The sequence below is a fragment of the Crassostrea angulata genome, chromosome 9 (assembly GCF_025612915.1).
Source record: "Crassostrea angulata isolate pt1a10 chromosome 9, ASM2561291v2, whole genome shotgun sequence".
NCBI classification, from domain to species: Eukaryota; Metazoa; Mollusca; class Bivalvia; order Ostreida; family Ostreidae; genus Magallana; species Magallana angulata.
Window position 1 is genome coordinate 9,416,003 of NC_069119.1, and position 24,095 is coordinate 9,440,097.

At 31.1% G+C, this 24,095-nt stretch overlaps 1 protein-coding gene across 1 annotated transcript in view; it reads right to left on the reverse strand.

Moving 5' to 3' along the window:
* Positions 1-20,488, reverse strand: part of LOC128163816 (low-density lipoprotein receptor-related protein 4-like) — a 31,035-nt gene extending 10,547 nt beyond the window's left edge. Inside the window, exons 1-12 of the mRNA XM_052827486.1 lie at positions 20,325-20,488; positions 15,559-16,003; positions 15,215-15,467; positions 14,019-14,166; positions 9,604-9,714; positions 8,896-9,150; positions 8,475-8,625; positions 7,704-7,841; positions 6,976-7,081; positions 6,747-6,888; positions 1,205-1,321; positions 558-782 (exon numbers count right to left, since the gene is read on the reverse strand). Coding sequence (XP_052683446.1) covers positions 558-782; positions 1,205-1,321; positions 6,747-6,888; positions 6,976-7,081; positions 7,704-7,841; positions 8,475-8,625; positions 8,896-9,150; positions 9,604-9,714; positions 14,019-14,166; positions 15,215-15,467; positions 15,559-16,003; positions 20,325-20,463 — 2,230 coding nt within the window. The 5' untranslated portion in view covers positions 20,464-20,488. The remainder of the gene's footprint in view (positions 1-557; positions 783-1,204; positions 1,322-6,746; positions 6,889-6,975; positions 7,082-7,703; positions 7,842-8,474; positions 8,626-8,895; positions 9,151-9,603; positions 9,715-14,018; positions 14,167-15,214; positions 15,468-15,558; positions 16,004-20,324) is intronic.
* Between the last annotated feature and the right edge of the window lie 3,607 nt (positions 20,489-24,095).

The window sequence follows — 24,095 nt, forward strand, 5'->3', positions numbered from 1 at the left end:
ATTGCCTTTTTCCATGTTAAAAAATTGATTGATCCGTCTCTCTCTCTACACAAAATAGGCGCCAAAATTTACAGTATGACGTTACATCCACAAGAACACCACAAACAGTCGGTTGTTTATATTTATCGTTGTTGGACTTATATGACTACCAAGTTAAACGCATAGGTAATTTTTAATGTTACAGTAGTTTAATGTTTTCGTCCCTATAACAATCGGAAAATACTTTATTCACTAGCATTGTTGACGATATGTTGTTTTGTACGATATAATAGTTAACATTTCCCGTACTTTCTGGTCGGCGCGACCACAAAGTAAACCTTAACAGTGCTACGTAACATGTTTGGTAAGATTAAGACAAGATAGCTGAAAATGAAAGTCTTTGTCAACAAATTTGACAGACAGATCCTCACATAGATAGACAAGGATGTAACGTGATAAAAATGGCTATAAAATCTATGATTTGAACGTCAACACTGTGATTATTTTTTACACTATAGTGCACTTCTACAGTCAAATATTGATACAATTTAGTGGAAAGTCAATTACAAAACTTATACCTATTGTGCAGAATAACATTGTATTCTTTCCGTGTAACGAAGTTGACATTATACTTCGATTTATACTGGAAAAGAAAAGAGTCTTTGTTGATTTATCAAACGCTAGTCCTGTAGATATGCTTATTGATAAAGGTAATTTCACTACTGCCCCAGTCTTAAGGTCAATTTGTAGAATTCTTTGATGTGTATAGTCCATTACTGCAATAAAATTTGACGTGAACACATCTACAAAAAAATATAAATTCAAATTGAAATATAACCATGAAACATATATACATGTACCAGCTATGAAAAATTAAATTAACTTTTTAAAGAGAAATTTGATGTACATAAACGTCTTTAGAAATAAAAAAAAATGTTTTTATAAAATACGTTTAATATTTTCTTTTACCAACAAAAACTGTTTTTCAAGGATATTCAAATACCAATATTGGAGCTTGAAAACTGACATTTTATTTATTTATGAAACAAAAATTTTCTCTGTCACAATGAAGTCCATATACATCAATCATTAAGGAAAAAAGATCAATTACGCAGTTATGTTTTTAATAATTGATCTTTAGGGTAACGATCAACTGTTTGTTGGCTTAATCACGCATACTGCTTATTTCAGTTGAAACAATATGATATATAATATCAATACAAACCACTGTCACAGCTTTGATCAGGCTGAAGTTGAAGACCGATATCGCATTCACATGTTCGACCTTTTTCACCTGGAACACATATTTCTCCACAACCTCCATTCAATACATTGCAGGAACCTGAAACCATTTAGTCATATTTAAAAGACGTTTTCAACATCGTGCAAATCTATATAAAGTAATGGAATTTAGATACATATCTATGCCATCAATGCATAAAGTTTTATGGCAGTGTCATCATAACAATGAAAGCGCTTATGTTTTACTCGGACTTTGTGTTTTTATTAATTGAAGTTTTATATATTTCATCCGACAACTGTAACTTTTTTCTGGATTTACCTGTATATTACCAGTGATCGAGATGGAAACACGGAGTTCTTCTAACAAGGAAAAAGATTTTGAACGAAAGGATGATTTTTCTGTACTGCTTGAGAAAATGGATCTAGTGACTAACAAAATGGATATAACAAATGATCTTTTACGGGATTTAATCAAAGTGTGTGGAGAAAGTGTTCCTATTTGCAGTCAGTCATCTACAAGAACAATGAAAATTCTGGATGAAGAGGAAACAAATTTAAAACTGCTCTGATTGAAGAGAATAAGGTTAGGTCGTTACAATCGTTACAATCCCAAACTCAGTTATCGCAAAGAGAAATAAACGAGCTAGCTTTACAAAAAGAATCAAGAGTCAAGAAAAAAATCAAAACTTATTGGAATCAGACTTTGAATTCAAGAAAACAAATGTACTGGGCACAGATAAATAACGCTAATCATGCTGAACAATTTGAAAAATAGCTAGAAAAAGCAGAACCAATTTTGCCAAGAAAATTCAGAATAAAGCCAATCCGCGAGGAGCCTAGTGCCCAAACAAACATCCGGATTGAAGTCGCCAAGGAACGTTTAAGAGGAGAGATCCAGTTACTACAATTGAGATCCAACAAGAGCCAGGAAAAGGTTATTGAATACGATACTGAGATGGAAAAAGTATTTAAAAACAGGCTTCTGGTAGAGTTCTGGAAATTCTCCTAAACATGTGGGAGTCCGATTGCAAAACAGAAAAACAGAAATCCTTCAACAAATGGCGATATAAGGAAGCTTGGTTATTGGATTACTAGAGAAATTATGGAAAAGAGCTTACAAAAAATAAAAAAAAGTGAAAACACAACAAACCACCAAAACCAAACCACAGAAAAATTTGACAAGCATGGCAAACGAGGATCAACCCAGGGACTATGAAGCTGTAGTTAAGAGAAATACCGCCATAACTACAAACAATCACCGAGCAACTCCAAGTCATTTGGAAAAAGAATAACACAAGGAACCAGGTTATTACCAAAGGAAACAGCCAAAACCAAAATTGATCAACACCTAACAGGGAGAATAGTACCTCTACAACATGTAGAACATCGTCTTATGACAGAAACTACGTGCACCACAACAATTTACGTGCAAACAATGTATACAAAAACAACCACGAGACCTACGTAGGAAGAAACACCAGAAACTATTTATTAGAAGGAGGCAAACCCAACCCAAACAACGACCGTCAATACAGACACCAGTTTCATCACAGATAAAAATCGTGAATGAGGTATGTGTAGATCAAGATGATACATCTCGACCATCTACCAACAATATTGAACCTTAAGTTATTAATCTTTCTAATAGATATCTAAGTGATTCAGAAGTACGACTTTTATGTAAAGGTTTGACATTTACTCCAACGCAACAGAGCAATAAACATGAACTAAGAACAGATATAAAACAGTACACGAGACAATTGAGAGTTGCCGAGTATTTTTATGAGAAAGATGACGGTGAAACTGAATTGGAAGAGCACCTTGTACGCAACAAGTCCTACTTTAATCCTAAAAAGGGTAAAAATGAAATTTTAGATTTGGGAAACTCTTAATAAATTACCTCTGAGTAGTAACACCGAAAATGAAAACACTAAATGCAACTTAAATAACGAGGAAAGGGCACCTTTAAAATCACTGTCAAACGATGAATCAATTATGATTAAAGAAGCGGACAAAGGAAGTGCAGTTGTCATAATGGATTCTATTTTTTACAAAGAACATATAATTGACATGTGGTCAAACACTGTCTATTACAAAGAAATAGAAGACAATGACGACAGGAAAACTATGCAAAAAATTAAAAAAATCTGTTGAAACGACACAAAACAACATCCAATTTAACAGATTAACAGATAAGGAGGAAGACTACTTAACAAAGTTTGAATTTAGAGAGAGCAACTTTTACGGTCTTCCAAAAGTACACAAATCAGAACAAATCAAGGAGGCAATTAAAACCCAGTGTTCGGAGTACATCCATTGTCCAAATTCAAGTGATATCTCTTTCCGACCAATAGTAAGCGGACCTTCAGCACCAACTCAAAGACTCAGCAGTTTATTAGACATTCTTTTAAAACCATTCTATAGTGAAGTCAAAAGCTACGTTCAAGATGATCTGGATTTCCTCCGTCATTTACCAGAAAAAATTGAGGAAAACAGCATTTGTTACACTGGATGTTATCAATTTGTATAGTAACATATCAATTTTTCTGGGACTTGAAGCAATAAATTATTGGATAGATAAGAATCCAGAGAAAATAAACAACTGTTTCCTAGGAGATTTTATTTTAGAAGCTATGGAAATCGTTCTTACAAACAATAATTTTACATTCAATGGTAAACACTTTAGACAAATCAAGGGAACCGCCATGTGGACCAAAATGGCTCCAACGTACATGTATTCGACATTAGCCCTAGGTAATTTGGAGGAAACGATGTACAAAAAAGTTAACAAGATATTTGAGGAGGACACTGGAAAATATATCTTAACAAACTGGAACAGATACCTCGACGATTGCTTTATAGTCTGAAATTCAGGAGAACTTTTAAAGAAATATTAACTGAACTTAATCCAGACATTAAATTTACAGTGGAAGAAAGTCTTGATCGTATTGCGTACTTGGATATTCTAATGACTACACAGGGCGAAGTCATCATGACCGATATATTTTACAAACCACTGATACACCTCAGTATTAACATTTTAACTCGTGTCATCCACGGCATAAAAAAAGAGCCATACCTTATAATTTAGCAAGAAAGATGTGTACCATAGTTAACAGTGAGCCTGTAAAAATACAGAGATTACATCAACTGAAGCAGTTCCTGTTTCGCCGTTGAGAAATGTAAAAAAAAAAGATAGAAAAGATTTACTTAAGCCCATTCAACGGAACAAAATCCAAAGCATAATTCCATTAGCAACAACATATAACCCGAGAAATCCAAACGTTACTCCTACAGTTAAACATCTTAACGAAGTCTTGAAGACGGATGAAACCTTTTCTAAAATATTTGAAAAACAGATGTTTATTAACAGTAAAAGACAACCAAAGAATCTAAGAAGAATTCTCACCAAGTCAAATTTCACAGAAAAAAAACCCAGATTACAAAGTAACCAAATGCCAAGATCCACGGTGTGGTACCTCCCTGTATATCAATACAGGACAACATTTCAACTTTAGTGGGAAAGAGTTCACTAAATACAATGACATATCATGCCATACCAGAAATTTAATTTATGTAATCACGTTCTGGTTGAGGAGAACTGTATATTGGAGAAACAGGAAATACATTACGGGACAGAATCCGGATACATAAACAGCATATTAATTCACCGGAATTTTGTAAAAAAAAAAAAAAAAACCAACTCAGTGAACATATGGACGTAGTTGGAAAGAAATCTTTTACTGTTTTACCCTTTTATAAAATGTGCGAGTCTAATACTTCTGAAAGACGAGAAAAAGAAAAACATTTTATAAGAACATATAAACCTAAACTGAACAGTTTATTATAACATCCGTTTACCATTTTAATGTTTGTGCATTGTTTTTATTTAACGAGGCCGGGTCTAATTTGTTCTGCCCTAGATTTTTGGATGAAACTTTTTACATGAATTTCTACTGATATAATTATTATTTTAAGATTAAAAAATAAGACATTTACCACACCGTTTGTTTAGGGGGTCATCTCAAAGTTTGTTCGTCTTTAACATAGGACCCTATGGGATTTTGCTTGAAATGTATCAATTTTGCATATTTTTTACATTTTTTCAAAACTTCTGCCCTAGGGATTTCTTTTTCTGTTCTACATATTAAAGTCATTGCTAAAAGGCATCAAATTGTCAAATAAAAAAAACCTTTTACCTCCTGGTTTGTTCCAGGGGTCTTATCAAAGTTGATTTTTGTATGCCCAATTTCCCAGATTCGTCAGATAATGGCTATTTTTTATTTGACAAAGGCGGAAAAGGTGATCTTCTTAGTATTATTAAAACATTCAGACATATTTAAGTAATAAAAAAATATATAACATCACATATTAAGGGTCATTAATATAAAATACATGGTTACTTTCTTGACATATATGAATTAAGCTATATTTAGGCGGGTTAAGAAAACGTGACAGAGGGCTAGGCTTGCTGAACCCTCTTCATGTTTTCGACCCGAGCCCTAATATAGCTTATACTTCGAGATATTTATGTTTATTCCACAATATAACATTATTTTTACGCATCAAACGAGACATTTTCTACAATTTTCGCTGAATATCTGCAGTTGAAACTATAACGCCATGGCGTTAACTAAGCAAAAAGATGACGTCACAATACAAATGAAACGCTGCGCGAAAGCGTGCGTACTCGTTCTGTACTCGGCCTCGTTAATTGATATGTGTTGTGCTTAAAAAATACGCCAAAGTTGTGACGTCAACACTAGAGATTTTGCTTACGTTATAATGACGTCACAATAACGTATTTACCTTAGTTAGTTGTAAAACATCTGGCCCCGGGGCCATAAAACTTAGACGAGCTCACTTTCGATCTCTGTCTCACTTTTCCACTATACATTCCTTTTGTAAAAGTGAGTCTGAGATCAAAAGCGAGTTCGTCTTAATTTTATGGCCCCCAGGCCTGAAGATGAAAATAAAAGCGCTTATATTTTACTCGGACTTTGTGTTCTTATTCATTTAAGTTTTCTATATATATATAATATCAGAATTGTCAAGTTGTATATCAAGGACTCCAGAGTGCAAGGGGAATCTCAAACCAAAGACTTTCTGTCCTTTATTATAAATATTTCAAAATTATCAAAACTATGATAACGATCATCTAATTAAAAAAAAAATCTTCAGAATGGTGAAGTTCTGGTTCATTGAATATATTTAAGTTTGGTTTTCAATGTCCCATCTCTTCTAAAAAGATCATAAAGCAGTAAACATTAGCTAAGAAAAATAATTTTAAAATAAATAAATCTAATAAAACTGCTTTTAATTTTCAGTTGATTTCCTTCAAAAGGTTACAGAAAATGTCAATTTTGAAAGAAAGAAAAATAATACAAAAGAAAGTTAAAACTTTGGACTTACTTCGGTTTTACGATAGCATAAAATTATAAGCTGTGGAAAGTTATGCACTTCCGTATTGTAAGGGTCAGTATTGTTTTGTATTAGGAAATAATATGTGATAATTTTTTTTAAACCTTGTCTTTTATGTTGCAGGGAAGCATCGAACACAGAGACATCTTTTGAGTTCTGAGTTGTGTTTAATGCCCAGTCTGCTTCTTTGGAATGCAGATCTCTTGCAAAGTAGAGTTTATCTCCATTTATCCAACAAAAGTAGTCCTGCAAAATATGAGAATTTCAAAACTGTCTAATGTTGTTCATATCTACGAACGCTGATTTTAAAAGGACAAACGATTTCATAATAACCTTATATACTAAAGACTTCGTAGCTTCATCAGTTCCAATATGATTTTTTATATCAGAGCCCATTTTCATTGAACTTTTGATCGTTCTGCGATCTAGCCAGTATATTCTAAAATGATGAAACAAAACTTTTTTTTTTCATAATGAAATACATGTAAATGTATATCTATTTTTTTTTAAAATTGGCATGTTAAAGACAAAAAAGTTACATTAACTGCCTAAAAACATTATGTAGATATCAACCAATTTTTAACTAAAACTCGTTATTGAGATTGTCCTTCGTTTTACAAGCAACAACAATGCAACGTCTATTTAAAACAAATCTTTTAAATTAAAATTTCACAATTTTACCTAAATGTTAAAGACAAAAAGAGCTTCCATGTTCTATGAACATAAATGGTTTTTCATTAAAGTTTCAAGATACATTAGGATTGTGGTTTTTTGTTTAGATATGTACGATATCGATTATTATTTGAATGAAAAAAAATTATTTGAATCAAACTGATCCTTTATTTATAAAACTTCTGTGAACAAAGGCATGGTATAAACATTTATTTTACATTTTGTATTTTGGTTTATTACTCAATAGAATTCAAACTTCAAAATTCAGAATCCGAAATTCTTAACAAAAAAACATTATAACAATTAAAAATACAATTTCAGCTGAAGTTGTAACTCTTTAATTAAAACGAGTTCAAATAAGATACAATGAAAGTGTTTAACATGCTTACCTTTCACTTGTGACATCATATTGAAGAGAACGTGGGTTGTTTAGACTATCCGCCGATACCAAAACCTTTGGTTTATCTCTAGTCCAGGATCCACGAACTATTGACCTTTTAGACGTTCCCGAAATCCAATAGAGGACACTAAATGAACATAAAATACCGTTGGTTATTCTTTCAAATGCTTTAATATACTCTCGATGCACATTTAATTTACTGTTTAGTGATCGACTAGAGCAATGTTAAAGCTGGGTTTTTTTAAAAATATGAATGGTCCTGATTTTGCAATACAGCAATTTGTTTTAAATAGAGATGATTTGAGACATTGGATACGCCCAGTCGTTAATTTACCCGCGGACAACGAGGGCAAAATGAATAAAAATAAAAACGGGTGGAGTGGGGGGGGGGAGTTGATATTGCCCTGTAAAAAATATTTCATGAAACATCACCATTAGTAATCGAATGTTTTGTATAGTTTACGTTATTTTGTCGTTGTATTTTTTTTACCAATCTTCTCTTCTCGAAAGCGGTATTTTCTAATGCATGAAGTTTTATTTGTAATTTGAATTTTACAATTTAATTTATTTTTTGTATATAAATAACGTACCAAAATATAATCCTTCCGACAAACTATAATCACGATATATTTGTTTGGTTTATTATAATTGAAATTTGATTAGAAACAAAATATACAAATTTGTTAGCAAAAACATATAACAACAGCTTAATACTCAAAATGGTTATTTTTTGATTTTATATCATAAGTGCAGAGCTTGCCCATTATAAGGATCTACGGTTAGCGATGACGGGTTTTGCAAGTTGGAGTAAATGGTAACTGCTATCTGAGAGTTGACTGAGAAAGACTGTATAGTTGACTGCTTGGGTTCTATCCATCCGAGAAGATTTGCAATCCAGTCAAAAGTCAAGTCTGTCATAAAATAGATTATATATATATATATATATAAATATATAAATATATATATATATATATATATATATATATATATATATATATATATATATATATATATATATATATATATATATATATATATATATATATATATATATATATCTCGTGACAATGAACAGTAAAATATATACTTGCAAATGTCACATGCTATGCAATGGATATTTGCATTTAAACTCAGAAATCTTAGAAAGTTTTTTAAACCAAAATACAAATTTCAATTTTTACCTCTTGCAGATGATATCGATGCTAAAGTGCTTGTACGTTGTGTTATAATGTTGTATTTCTTAAGTGAAGTGCTTTCACTGTCGACGAAGTAGATGATATCTGACTTTGCGTCAACAGCAAATGTCTCAATGTTGTTGCTTAAAATATTTGTTTTCAAATATTTACTTGGTATCCCACTGGTCGAGTGTATATCATGCATAACGATCATGGATGCATTGCTCACAAGAAAACCCCTTTTATAAAAGGGGGTGTTGTCTGTAACAAATTCTTTGAATTAGCACGAAAAAACATTCAACAGGACATATGTTTATTATATATATATATATATATATATATATATATATATATATATATATATAAATATATATATATATATATATATATATATATATATATATATATATATATATATATATATATATATATATGTCTGTGTGTGTGTGTTTTATCACAATTTTTATAATAAGTAAGTCACATATTATCAGTGACTTTATTATTTGTAAAGCAGGGGCAGCTTGATTACACCGCTACATTAGTTGGAATTTGCAAAGAATTATTGATAAAATTCGCAAAACTATAAATAAGAGATGTTGATGTCAATGAAGGTACATGTACTATTCTGAAAAAATTTATTTTTCTTAAAAGCGCTCATTATTGTAGCAAAAGCAACATGAACTTAAATAATGAAAAAAAAACACCGAATGACACCTGAACAGGTTTTGTTATTCCTATCAAGTTGAAAACCTTCAGAGCACAGACATTTTGGTCCTGATTGCGTATTTACACACATATGATGACAGTTAAGAGATGAACAAGGATCTACAAATATATGATACAATATAAAAGAATAGACAGCAACACGAAAAGATAAAAATCCCCGAATGTACATTTATATGTTCAATAAGTAAAGACACGGTAGTGAATATATTTATGTATTCTTAAAAATAAACAAATCAACGATTTTACAGAAAAATATATGCATTGTTTAATCTTTAAGACGTGAAATTATAATATGAGAGATGTTAAGCATACCAACGCGTAAGCGTTCTTGTACGTGTATGTTACGAGTTCAAACTAAAATGAATGCGTACCAGTTTACATAAAATATTTTGTTTCGTAGTGATACATGTAACTTGAACTTGTACTTGTAAATGTTTTAAATGCAATTAGGTCTTTCCACCTATCAGTTGAAAGACCTTTTGTATTTCCTATGTTTTTTATTAGGTTTTTCCACCTTTCAGGTGAAAGATTTTTTGTTTTTTTTATGTTTTTTATTCTCCTTTTTTTTCTATATACCCCAGAGTCACCTTTTGTTATTAGAGTTGTCATAACAATTTAAACTTCATGTAATTGCTCATTAAAAGTTATGGTACCAATTGACCCTGTGTCGAAACACTCCCACAACTTACAGAGTTATTGCCCTTTTAGAAGGGAATGCTTGTTATCGCTACTCCCCTGAAACCATAATAGATAGATAGTTGAAACTTTTACCAATGTCTTAAGTACAATAAGAGGGTTCTTCAATCTATTCATACCAAAAGGCTCTGACGTCCCCTTCTAGCAGTTTTTGCCCCTGAAAGTATTGAAACTTCTATCAAAGAGACTTCGGACCACTCGGAAAAGAAGCGTCTACCTTGGCCGAACAAAATAACATAAAGGTCAAAGGTCAAGGTCATTTGGAAAATCTGTTAATTAATGAATTTTCATATCTTTTGAAATACAGAATTATTTTAAGGGTTTTAATAGCTTGCAGGATTGCACAATAAGGTATTCAATGGGGTCAGCCAGGTATCACATCAAGTTCTGTTGTTACTCAAGTGGAACCTGTTTTTACAGTCCACCCATTCATTTTGTACGGAGACAGCTAGCCTCTAGAACACTTTCTTCTATTGTTAGGTTTTCTGTTTACATGCTTGTGTAAAGAATTTTCACTTGGGAATTTTTTTTCAGAATAAATGGAAAAAAATTCAGAAAAGTAATTCAATAGATGTTTACGATATTCAACATAGAATTCTTAAAGAAATGGCTTGGAATAAAGAAAAACCTTTTTAAAATTATTGATGGCTTTGTTATTTTCCCATTTTATAGTACAACATATAGCATAGGTATAATAATTTGTACTTTGTTCATACCTTATTGCGCAGTCTAGCATTTCTTTTAAAAAAATGTTAAGGTGGAATGACCTCTAACTGTTTGAGAATAATTTGTCTATTAGTTAGGTCTTTCCACCTTTCAGGTGAAATACCTTTTGTATTTCTTATGCTTTTTAGGTTTTTCCATCTTTTGTATTCTTTATGTTTTATCATCTTTTTTCTCCTCTTTTTTTCCAGGGACAGCTTTTTTATTTCTAGAGATATTGAAACAATTTTCGTTATGTTTTTGACCATTTCAAGTTATGGTACCAAATGACCCTTTGCTTGATAACTCCTAAAACTTACAAAGTTTTTGCCCTGGTGTACGAAAAGCTTGTTATCGCAACTCCTCTGAAACCATAAAAGATAGAGACCTGTAACTTTGGCAATTTTTTTTGGCACGCTTGGAGGGTTCCTCAATCAATTCATACCGAAAGTATCTGAGGCCCCTTTTAGTAATTTTTGCCCCTAAAAGTATTTGAATTTCATAAAATCACTTCCAACTTTTTTTATTATTCATCATAGAGAGTTCGGACCACTTGGGATGGGAACGTCTACCTTAGCCAAACAAAATGACATATAGGTGAAAGGTCAAGGTCGTTTGGAAATCTGTTAATTAATTAGTTTTTAGATCTCTTTTGTTTAGGGTGGAATAGAAAACCTTCTTCATGGATGTAAAAGGACATCATACGACATTTTAAAATATAGCCTCTTAGCTCTTACCTTGAAACAATAATAGAGTTATTGCCCCTGTTTACGAAAAGGTTGTTATCGCTACTCCTTTGAAACCATAAGAGACAGAGACTTTGAACTTTTACCAATGTCCTTAGTACACTTAGAGGATTCTTTAATCTGTGCATACCGAAATGATTTATTTTTGCCTCTGAAAGTATTTAAATGTTTAAAAAATCACTTCCAACTTTTATATTTTTTGTCATAGAGACTTTGGACCACTTCGGATGGAAGCGTCTAACTTCGCCAAACACAATGACATAAAGGTCAAGGTCAAGGTCATTTGGAAATCTGTTCAGTAATGAGTTTTTGTATCTCTTTTTTAACCCATCAGCCCCTATCTTGAAACAATTATAGAGTTATTGCCCCTATTGTACAAAATTTTTGTTATCGCTATTTCTCATAAACCGTTAGAGGTAAAGACTTTAAACTTTTACCAATGTCTTCAGTACAGTTAGAGGGTTATTCAATCTATTCATACCAAAATAACCCATGGCCACTTTCTAGCAGTTATTGCCCCTGAATGTTTCTTTAGTTTGTTAAAAACATCATAGGCATTTGAACCTTACATCGTAGAGTCATCAAATTTCTTTAAATTGCAATGTTGACCTTTACCAGTCAATATAACATAAAGGTCAAAGGTCAAGGTCAAACAACAACAAAAATGCATATGTAAGTGTTTGACTTTTCCTTAAGTAACACAGAGAAAATGTTGTATTAATTATATTGAAACAAATCTTTAAAAACATAATGAAGTGGAACGACCTCTAGTTGTTCAAGAACAATGAGTCTACTAATTTTAAATTCCCTTCTTACTCTGCGTATTAATAGTCACAGTCGAAAACTGAAGGTAGGTTTTATTTTCCATTGAACACCATGTTTGAAGTAATCATTTAAACAATAAAATGCTTTCTTTGGTGATTTATGCGGAGTATGAAGGTAGCGACTATGCAGAAAAAATACATAACCCGCGTTTGTTGTTTATGTAATTGTATTTTGCAAAGATCGCTACATTAATAGCCCGCATGAATCATCAGAGAAAACATATCATTGTTTATATTTACATCTGTTTTTACTAATGAAAAATTGATCATTAAACGTAAGTAAAATTCACATAATTACTGTTAATGTACATCAACACGTTAGCTAAAACAAACAACCATATCGTGTCCTGTGAGAATTTGAGTCGGAAATCATTAAGAAGAGTTCGCCCAGCCCGAGATTTGTCTAAGGTCGTTGTAGGTTTCGACCAATCGATAAACGGAGCGTGTCAATTTCAAACCTGTTAGTTTTAGCCGCTGTAGACTTCGACAAATCGATAAAAAGAGTCTGGCTGTTTCTATAGAGCTATGAATTAACTTTGTTTCCATAAGAAAAAGAGGGAATCATACTCGATAGATGTAAACTACATATAGATACTGGAAATATTTTCCTTTTTATCAAGTATAGAATGTCCAAAAATTTATCTTCTATATCTATATATGTATGATTTTTTTTTATTACAGAAAATTATGAGTCGTTGCTTGTCTCGTGAAAATCGATCAGTGTATTAAAACCTCTACAACACATAACATTTTCGATAAATTTATGTTTCTTGATATCAGTAGTCGCATTAAATATTAAAACTTTGCAAAAATTAACACACTTGTTCATATTAATAGCCAACAAGTAAATATAAAATACAAGTTCGATCTTGTGTGTATTTTGCAAAATACCCGTATGTTCATTCGTCTTCATACATGCAGAGTTTTGTCATTACAAAAACGTATGACGTTATACACATATTTTCCTTTCTAAACGTACACGCACACGTACACGTTGGTTTTCTGAACATTTTTTGCAAACCAATCTATACATTTGACAATATGTTTTGATTGAAAGTCGTACACAATACAGAACCCGAAGTACATTCTTACATGTTATATAGTTCAGGGATAACAGCTAAACATATATATTTTATGAAATTGTGGCATTTTTAAAATCATTTACGAGTTCAATGTCATTAAGATCAAAATTTATTACTTCAAAATTATATCTAAAAATTAAAAAAAAATGATAAACTAATCATCTCTTCTACTAAGAGTAACAAGCTAGTTTTCTTAAGCGAAAGACATGTTTGCTAGGACTCTTAGTGGAACATAAAAAGCTAGAATGTTTTGCATCGTACATGTACATTTACATGTATCATTTTTATAACTATTGACTGGTTACGACAAAGATATCTTTACACATTTATCCAATTTGTGGCAAACTACTTACTGTATGAATATCTCTGAGACTCGGCATCATATGCATTAATCGCAAAAGGTTGCCTTGAAGAAAACTCTTTGGCGTAAATTAAAGAACCAGTGGTTTTATCAACTGCATAAAACCTTTTAGCTTTAAAGCTAACTGCATGCACCATATTCTGTTGATAAAACAATACACAACAGAATTATTTTATTTTTATTTTCACACAACATAATAACTTAGTAATTGTTCTGATACAAAACATATCATTACAAAGTACACAACACACAAATAAAGGTACTATATATCTGATAATTTTCGCGATTATCTAATTTTCGCTTCGTTCGCAAAATTTTAAATACGCAGAAATTATATTCTGAATTATTTTTTATAAGAAACGTTTTAAATTGCAAAAAATGACTGGCGCAAATTAAAAATGCTACACATTTTCTCCATTTTCAACAATTGTATGACACGCAAAAAAACCCGGATATACTTTTTTTAAGTTGTATTTATTCTTGAAAGTTACAAAACATCTGACATTATAGTCAACATATTTTATTTTAAAAAATCTATCGTTTCATTAGGGCTACCACACTATGTTTAGAAGACATAAATAAAACCTCAGTGCGCAAAATATATCTTACAGTGGACTAAAGGATCTCCTGACTTCAGATGCAAAACATCACCTATGTAATATCATATCTCATAAATATTTTGATTATTATGATCACTTCTAGGCATTACAAAATTTATAGACAAAACACAACTCTTAAAAGAAAAGAATTTAATATCAAATTTGAAAAAGACCCTTTTTAGACAAGACATGATTTTGATTTTCACAAGTATTTATATGAATTTTCAACTTAATCTGTTCTTTTTTAAATAGTCTTAATAACATGATACAGGAATATTAAATAAATTTTTAATTGAAGTTTTGCCTTGTGCTAATAAAAATAGAAAAACACCTTTGGGTACACGTGACGTACATTCATTTATTCGATACTGTAGATTCCTTATTGAACGCGGGGAATTTATATCAGCGTAAGATCGCGGGAGAACATCTCGAGGATTTTTAAAATCTCTTTTAGATTTTTCGGACAAATGTAAACCAAATAAAAATATGCAAACAAAATGGCGTACACGATTTTATATTCTCGCGATTTGATGCAAACCTGTTGAATTGCGGAATTAAGTACTCTCGTAAAATAGGAACACTACAGTACCTGATAGTAGACCAATCCTGACACTGCTACATGGTTCTCTCGTCTGATCACTATTCTTTCCGAGCCGTCGTAATTACTGCTCTCCAGAGTCTCTCTAGAAAAGTCTGACCAATATAATTTATCCCCCGCAGTGTCAACAGTGAGGGTGAGCACTCTGGACAGTCCTTTGTATACAATGGTCACTCTGTTCTCACCATCCAATGAAGACTTTTCGATTCGAGCATTTGGTTCATTGTCAGAAAAGAACATTAATCTGCAAATAAAGTTAAAATATTTTATCATTTCGAATATGTTTTTGCATTTATATAACCATATAATAGCTAAATGTTAGCAAAAACGCGCACCTGTCTTCTGGATCTAAAGCCAATCCTTCGGGTTGCAATAACTCTTTCTCAACTATTACTTTATAATTCGTGATGCTGATATTGTACGCTGGTTTCATGGCAATCCAGTTTAGCATGGAATCGCACCAATACAAATTACTGGATACAAAGTCAAATGCAATCTGTCCAAGTGCTGCAGATTTGCTTCTGTGCTGAGTTAACAATCCTTTTGAAGTGTGTCGATGAATTGAAAAATTGTGGTAAATGAAAATTGTATCCAATATGGCTAGGAAAACGACATTTTTCTTTGGATCAGATGCTATGCTGTAGATTAATAGGTTGGTATCGGCAATTGTACGAGTAGCGTTACTAAATGAACCCGCCGGACCTTTAGGGAATTCTTTCACAATGATTAGCGAGGTAGGGTTAATTGATCCAATTAAAAGGCATTTGTCTTCTAGCATTCCTGAAAATATAGATTAGAACATACCAGTCAGTTTTTGGAAGCTGTTATTTTGTAAGATAAGTGACTCTTGAAACCAAACCTTGTTTCAGGAAAATAAACGATCCTAGGTTAAAATCAAAATTTCTGTTATTCACCTAGTACTTACTTATAAAAATTTAAAAAAAATTATAAAAGAGTTTCAATTAAATGTTTCAAAAAAAGTACTTACTTATAATATATATTATATCTTGAAATAGTTTGGTACATGTAGCAACAAGATATGGAACAATTTCTAAAATACATTTTAAATCTACTTTGCATGTTATAATAGAACTTTTAAACTGTGTATAAATCTTTTTTCTTAAGTTTAAAACAGATTTATTATCCGAATTTAAAATTACGTTGCGTGTTATAATAAAACTTTTAAACTGTGTATAATTTTTTACTTATGTTTAAGACAGATTAATTATTCGAGGGCCTAAATGTGTCGAAAAATCTTAAAACAAATATCGCGTAGCAATGTTAAGGTGTCCCAGAGCAAAAATACAGCTAAAGAACGATATTTTTAAATCAATGAAGAAATAGTTTGACCGGGAGTATTTCTTAAAAAAATTATATCGTATATTGACAACAATGTCAATATATGTAAAATACTTGATGCATTTTAATGATTTCGTATGTTTTTCGTTGTCACGTGACCTGCATTTCCTAACATTGCATAATGTCTGCTTAAATTGCATTGGAGCAGATGATTAGTGAAAATTGCTTTGTTATGTCATACACTTTGAAGTTCTTGCTTGAGCTTCGAATAGGTACTTTGTTTATTAAAGATATTATTAAAACATTACGCTAAATCATAAAAAGGCACATTTTTACTAAATAAAAGCGATTTACATAAAATTGGTGTAAATCCGTAGGTTTCCAAAGCATGATTGACTTTGGTACCCGTATTCTTTGCTTATTTTACTTACAATATTCAAAATCTGTATTGATCTTTCACTTGCGCCGATTTCTTTCTTACATGCATTAAAAATCCTTTATTTAGTTGATTACACGTATCAGGAAAAGTATCCAAATCACTAACTTGTGAATTTAAAAATGAATTAGATTTTACTTAAAATAAAGCTTTAAACCTTCAAATTTTTTAATACTGATTATGGATATGAATAAATTATGTACATCTAGCATAAATGACGGCATCAAAGTAGAGGAAACAGCGGTTTTATTGCAGTTTCAATGTAATTCACTTTTAACGTAATGATTACATCTCTTAGACCCATCGAAAGGAATGCAGATAGTGACGACAAAGTTGATTATGACGTTATATTGTATGAAGAACAGAAAAGTGACTCTCTACACATCGCTGTGGGAGGCCTTAAAGGGGCATGGTCACGATTTTGGTCAAAATTATTTTTCTGATTTGAATGTTTACAATGCTTCAGAAAGCTATTTTAAAGAAGCAACTAACGTTTGAGTGTCATTCGTTGAGTGATAAGAAAGTTACAGAGCTTGCAATTCTTTGCTTTTGTTTACATTTTAAATGTTGAAGTAAAAATTAAAATTTCAGACCTAAAAAAAATGTGTTAAACTTAGGAACTGTTTATGTATGCTTAAAATGAATAAGAAAAAAGACAAATCAACTTGAACAAGATTTTTACTGGTATATTGAACCTATGTAAACAATTACACGGGCCTTATTTACATGACAAAGAGTTGTGAGCCCTGTGTCTTCCTGATAACTTTACGAATGACTCTCAAATTTCATTTGATCATTAGAAATGCTTTCCTAAAGCATTGTAAATAATGTTAACATAAAAATAGAATTTGACCAAAATCGTGACCATGCCCCTTTAAGATCAAGATCTAGTAAATGATTCCAGAGTGTCTTTTTGGTGCTAGAACCCTAATGATGTCAAAATTGATTTGATGAATCTTTTCTCGTATTTTACGGCTTTAAAGGAATTATGTAGAAAATCAGTTTTTTGACATTCTTTATTTAATAACGGAAAAACATTCCCTGTACCTATATTCAATTTGACATCATTTTAAAGAGGAGTTCAAGAGCTTGTTTGATGTCGTTTTTGGAGAGATTGTAGGCATTCTAGATATATTTCATTGGTCAAAATTAGCTGTAGGTCTGAAAAATTCGGATGGACGACCAGGGAGCTACAGGGCCACCCATTGAAAAATTTGTATATTTATTGCGCAGAAAAGCGTGTGCTAGTTTTCGAATAATTTACCTTTTTTATACGCAAATTCTGTGAAAACAATTAGTACCATTAAATTCTTCATGCAATTTACTACTGATATCGTCTCTACACCTGCCTCGGATAGTCTTTTAAACACCATCACCAGCCCCGTAAAGTGAAGTGGTGCACTTTGTTTACATATAAAAATGGCGACTCTCGATCTCGATGTAAATTCAACATACTTGATTTTCCGAGGTCGGTAGCGTTTTTTGAAGAAAGTCTGAGGCAAATAAAGAGGCGATATTAGTAGTAAATTGCATGAAGCATTTAATGGTGCTAATTGTTTTCACAGAATTTGCGTATAAATAAGGTCATTTAGTCGAAAACTAGAGCACGTTTTTCTGCGCAATAAATATACATTTTTTTTCAATGGGTGGCCCTATAGCTCCCTAGTCGTCCATCCGAATTTTTCAGACCGGGAGCTACAGACCTGCAGCTAGTCAAAAATGGACAAAGCTCCGAGATATGTTAATTTTATCTTTCATATTTCATAGAAAATGGTTGTTTAAAACATGATTTTCTATAGTGTTTACCAAAAATTAAGCCCCGGTACACCCTATGAAACAAAGGTATTGTTATGAAGCATTATTTAAAGAATTAATATCTTAAAAATCATAAACCTGTAGGCACTTTTCATTTACTTGATCTTGACCTTAACATACCCGCACGGACCTGAGTCTTGATCAAAATGTGTCCGTTCTTTGTCTCTGTCGTTGTTATTGTTATTGTAAACCCTTCCTATTTTAACTTCTTTACCACTTTGCCATGCCCTCATTTAGGAATATATATTTTTGAATAATTGAACGTTTGTCTTTATCTCAAACGCCATTATGAAAGAATAGCTCTACATTTGTGGAAACTTTTTTCAGGTAAATTTACATTTGTTAAAATCATTTTTACAGAAGTATAGAAATAAACAAATCTTTGAAAATTTTAAAAATCTGTTATCCCAATAACTATTTGGTTAGAAACTCTAAAAATTGTTTAGCAGCATCCTCAAGTAGTGTAGGTGCAAGTGTTTTATTTTCAACTCAAGATATGGTGTGGCCACAATGGGGGTAGGGGATCTCTACATAAATGACATAGAAATAAAATCAATAAGAAAATTCTTTCAATAACTAAAACAACAAAGAGAGCTTAATGTTTGACACAAGGATATATACATTTAGTTTTGGTATTTAAAAAAACAATATCTACGTCCTTATATTGTCCTAATATTTTGTATATTAATCTGATTTGATTACAACCGTGTAAATGTTGCTCAGTTAAGCAATGTGGTCCTTGGGCCTCTTCTCTAATTTCTCTAACAAAAACCCCTTTTTTGTAAATATGTTTACTCAAATGCCGAAAAACTAAGTAGCAGTCGTATTTTCCGTTAATTTTCAAAACATATATAACTTTGTAAGACAAGTTGCAAGCTTTCCAATCCTACTCAAGTATTCATATATCTATTCCCTTTTATTTATTTATGTTTGGAAATCTATATTTAAAGAACCAACGGCCTTTTAATCTATTGGAAAAAATTACCATGCATTGGATGAGTCGTTGCCATTTAGTCGACGCGAATGTGAGTGAAAGGAAAAGATGATACAGTTACGTCATTCAGTTACTGTATACAGGGTTATTAACTTGCCTGCTAACAACGAGGGCGAATTGAGTACAAACAAAGTGGATGCTAATGTTTCCCTTTTTACATTACCTTTCGAGACCTATGAGTTCACATTTAATTTACTCCATAGCATTGCTTCATATTGTGATGTTCATTGTAAATTTAAATAATGTTCGTATTGTGTTTTGTTCATGACGCATTTTACATAAGAACGTGATGATTCGAACGTAAGTATTGTGGGTTTTTTTAACAATTCCTACAGGACGTTCGTTAAAACATTATAAATAAGACGAGAATAAACAACTTCCCATAGAAAACATAATTTAGAAAAAATGCTACTGTTTTTACTATTATCATGTCTTTCGTTTTGATATACATGTATATGTTTTACTTCTACATTTTAAAAGATTTAATCGCATCTGTAAAATTACATCAAATGAAGGGCTATTTCTGAAAGATACATTGTTATTCTTGTAACACTCACCAGAGGAACCGTATCCAAAAAACACTACAATTTCAATAATAAGTAATATCTGTAACAGTTGCATTTTGACTCTTTGACGACAGTCTTCAAAAGCAAATAAAGAATCAAGTATGTGTTGTACCACACAAGGAAGGTGCATTAATACAACATGTCATCGATGAAATATGTTGTCGTTTCACCAATGCTATAAGACTAAGCCCATAGATATTAGATTTCTATTAAGGAAGACTCTGCATTTAACGAATTTTCTTATAATTTGCAGTAAACAACTTAACAGCATCGCTGATAATTGGACATAAAGAAATTATTTAAGAACAAGTTTTCTGTGCATAGAACTCTTAAGTCTAGCTCCGGAATTGTCCCCTTGACCGTAAAACACTAGAGGATTAGTCATTAAGATTTCAAGTAGATTACATGTAAAAGCCTATTGCTGAACATCTCATTAACATAATTGTCCAAACATAAATACATATCTCTAATATTTGAATACTTCCGGGTAAACGTAATTTAGAGTACGTAATGGAGCATTTTAAACTATATATAATTTTTGATTACTTTTTGGGTGTTTAATTATTTCCGTAAGAGAGGTCTGGTTCTTCATTAAAAAAACACTTAGAAGACAATTCAACGAAATCATTTGTGTAAAGTTTGGGTGGTTCTAAAACACAAGAACATTTAGATTAGCACGCGAAATACGAAAATATATCGATGAAAAATATTGATCAGTTGTGAACAGAACTATTTCTTTTTACATTGATTTAAAAAAATATGAATTTTTTTTTAAAAACAAATATTACTCTTGAGGAAACTATTTTCATATCGTAGTTTGACTAACTGGTAAAGTATTAGCTGCTGGCTGCACTATGGACTAGGGCTGAGGTCATATGTGTATCAGGTGGATCGTTATAATTTACAAATCATAGGGTTTTTCTTCTAAATGAAGAAAAAAAAATAGGAAAAAAAGTTAGTCCTTCCTGTTCTTTGCTTCCTATTCAAATCATTCTTGCCATTTATGCCCAGTCTACTTGTATGTAGACATTTGAAGAAAGAACTAAGTAGACTTTCAGTCTTATTTTTTATTGTTTTGAACAGATTTTTAATAATATAAAATAAAAAACCTGAAATGTAACAAGAATACCTACCAATAAAAAAAAAGATCTATAAATAGTTACCTAATTAGACTTTATCGTGTGTTATCACATGAAATATGTTAATTTCGCTGTAGGCGCTGATTGCGGACACATTTTTTACTTCAACAAACTATAAGAAAATTTCACATTACAATATTTTCAGCATTTCACTGCAATGTTGATAATTTTTATGTATTGTTCTGTATTTCTTTATCTTCAACAATACTAAATAAAATACTTGCTGTCATCTAGAGTAAAATGCGTGAAGACTGTAATAGAAAATTGTTTACGTAATTATCTTAGAATCTTATAAATTATGTCCTTTTATCAATACATGGATTTGTGGGTATCACTTTTTAATGATAAAAAATTCCATGACCAATGATCCTGTCCATAAAATGTTTTATTATAAAATACTCTTGAATGGACATTTAATTTCGTTGATCAACAGCAAAATCCTCGAAAATAGGTATTATTAATTTTGATGATATTAAAGTAGCCAAATTAACAAAATGTTACACTCAATCAAACGACAAACAGACACTATCATAAGAATGCCTGCAAATTTTTCAAATATTCCTATATTTCATAGGAGGATGTACAGATGAGCAACATTTGCCTGCCTAACGACGCTTTTATAATAGGTTATAATATGAATTTATAAATAGTGCTCATTGTATTGCTAGTGTGTTGTTCCAAAATAAGGAAATAATTATTTGTATCAAATGATTTCCAACCAATCAGTCACCTTAATTTATATGAAATATGTTTTAAAGTAACTTCACTGGTTAACCACTACATATTATTCATGTGTAGTCCAGTACATGTACATCGAATTTTAAAGTATGTCCTTTTATACACAGAAATCGGTTATTTTGAAAATCCGTAATTGTAAACAATGAATTAATTTATTGGGTTTTTTGATGGGTGAAAGACTTTTTATGCTGTGTTTTTTTTACATAGTATAAAGCAATCTCCTTTTTTGTTTTATATCAATAATTTTGATTATAATAACAATAATGTATCCTTTATCGCTGTGCATATTTTTCTGGATTTGAAAAAAAGATATCGATCATAAATTGATTTGACCAAAAAAAAAATATTTTTTTGTATGCAATACGAAACTTTATTTTCTATTTTAGCCAGAATGTAAGTGGTGTGATTCTTTCGTGTGTAACATAGAAAGGACAGCAAAGGTAATATCAACGATTTAAACAAAATTCTAATCACACAGATTTTATGTATCGAATTATTACAAAGTTTAATATACATTATTCTTGCAGGCAGGGTTCAGTTAGATATTGAATAATGTTTCAAAGGTTTGAAAAGGAAATACTTCCATGCCGAAATCCTGTTGTTTTGAAGCAGACATAAAATGATATACACCACTAACTTCTTTAAAAACTTTCATCATGTTTTTTTAGGAACTATTTCTGCAAAAATTTATATCACTTTACGGAAATAAAATCTTTACGGAGGTGGGGTAAATCATGTATGCAATGTCAGTAAAATTATTCATGTAAACTGGTAGATCAAGATGTTGATGTATTTTGGCGCAAGACGTCAGTGAAAGATAATTATGAATTGGTGTGTTCATTTAGAAAGGAGCTAGAGTCCTTTAGTTTTCAAAAACAAATAGTGTTTTGTTATTGTCGTAATGATTTGTCTGTTTTAAAAATTAGAAAAAAAAGTTTTAAAATTTCTGTTATAGTATTCGAAAAAATGTTATTGGTACGTTTACAAAGTAGTATGCAATGTTGATATAATCATAACTACCATTTATCAACTTCATGTCTTTCTTTCGTGTTTATAATGATGAAATAGGTCGGAGAATTTAAAACATATGACTGGGATCCTCATGAAGATTCTGCTTGTTTCTAAAAACATAAAGAATAGGAATATATTCTTAAGAGTGTAATTAATAGCACCCATGTACTCGTATATCTCAATCTATACTAAAACAACTGAAACATTCTTATTTCTTAAAATTATATACACAATTTATATGAATATTATTGTAGATTTTTTGAGTTACAACAATGCCAAGAAAAGCTGGGGAAATTTGTTCTTTGTTACTTGTGGGACTTGCACTAGGATCCTGGGTAATTGCCATAACAACTCATGGATGGTATGTCGTTGTGTTTGATATCGGGAGACGAAAACCGGTAAGTTGTGTAGTTTATTATAACGATGATTAATATATAAATGTGGATTAATGCAAATTATGAATGTGTGCAATGCACGTGAAACATAAAAATAGTGCTAAAAGAATAAGAATTTCAGAAGTTTGTTTTTCACAATCATTGCAAGTCATGCATAACATATTCTATTTTGACTAAAAATTGCGTAAGTTTAGATGGTTGTTCAAAAAATATTGGTTTAACCACTATAATAAGCTATTAGTTTCTTTCTAGAATAGCTTAATACAAATGTCCAAGAAACATTTAAATGTTTTTTTGTTTTTTTTCAAAACAAATTGCAATCCGTCAATTTATTTTAATACATTTAAAATAACATTAAGGCAATCTTGTTTATTTAGATAATTGGTCAAGCATATTCAAGGCACGAAGTAAGTAAATCTGATAGTTTAAACAATATATCTTTAATACCTCTTTATCCTGAGATAAAAATCTTATTTATT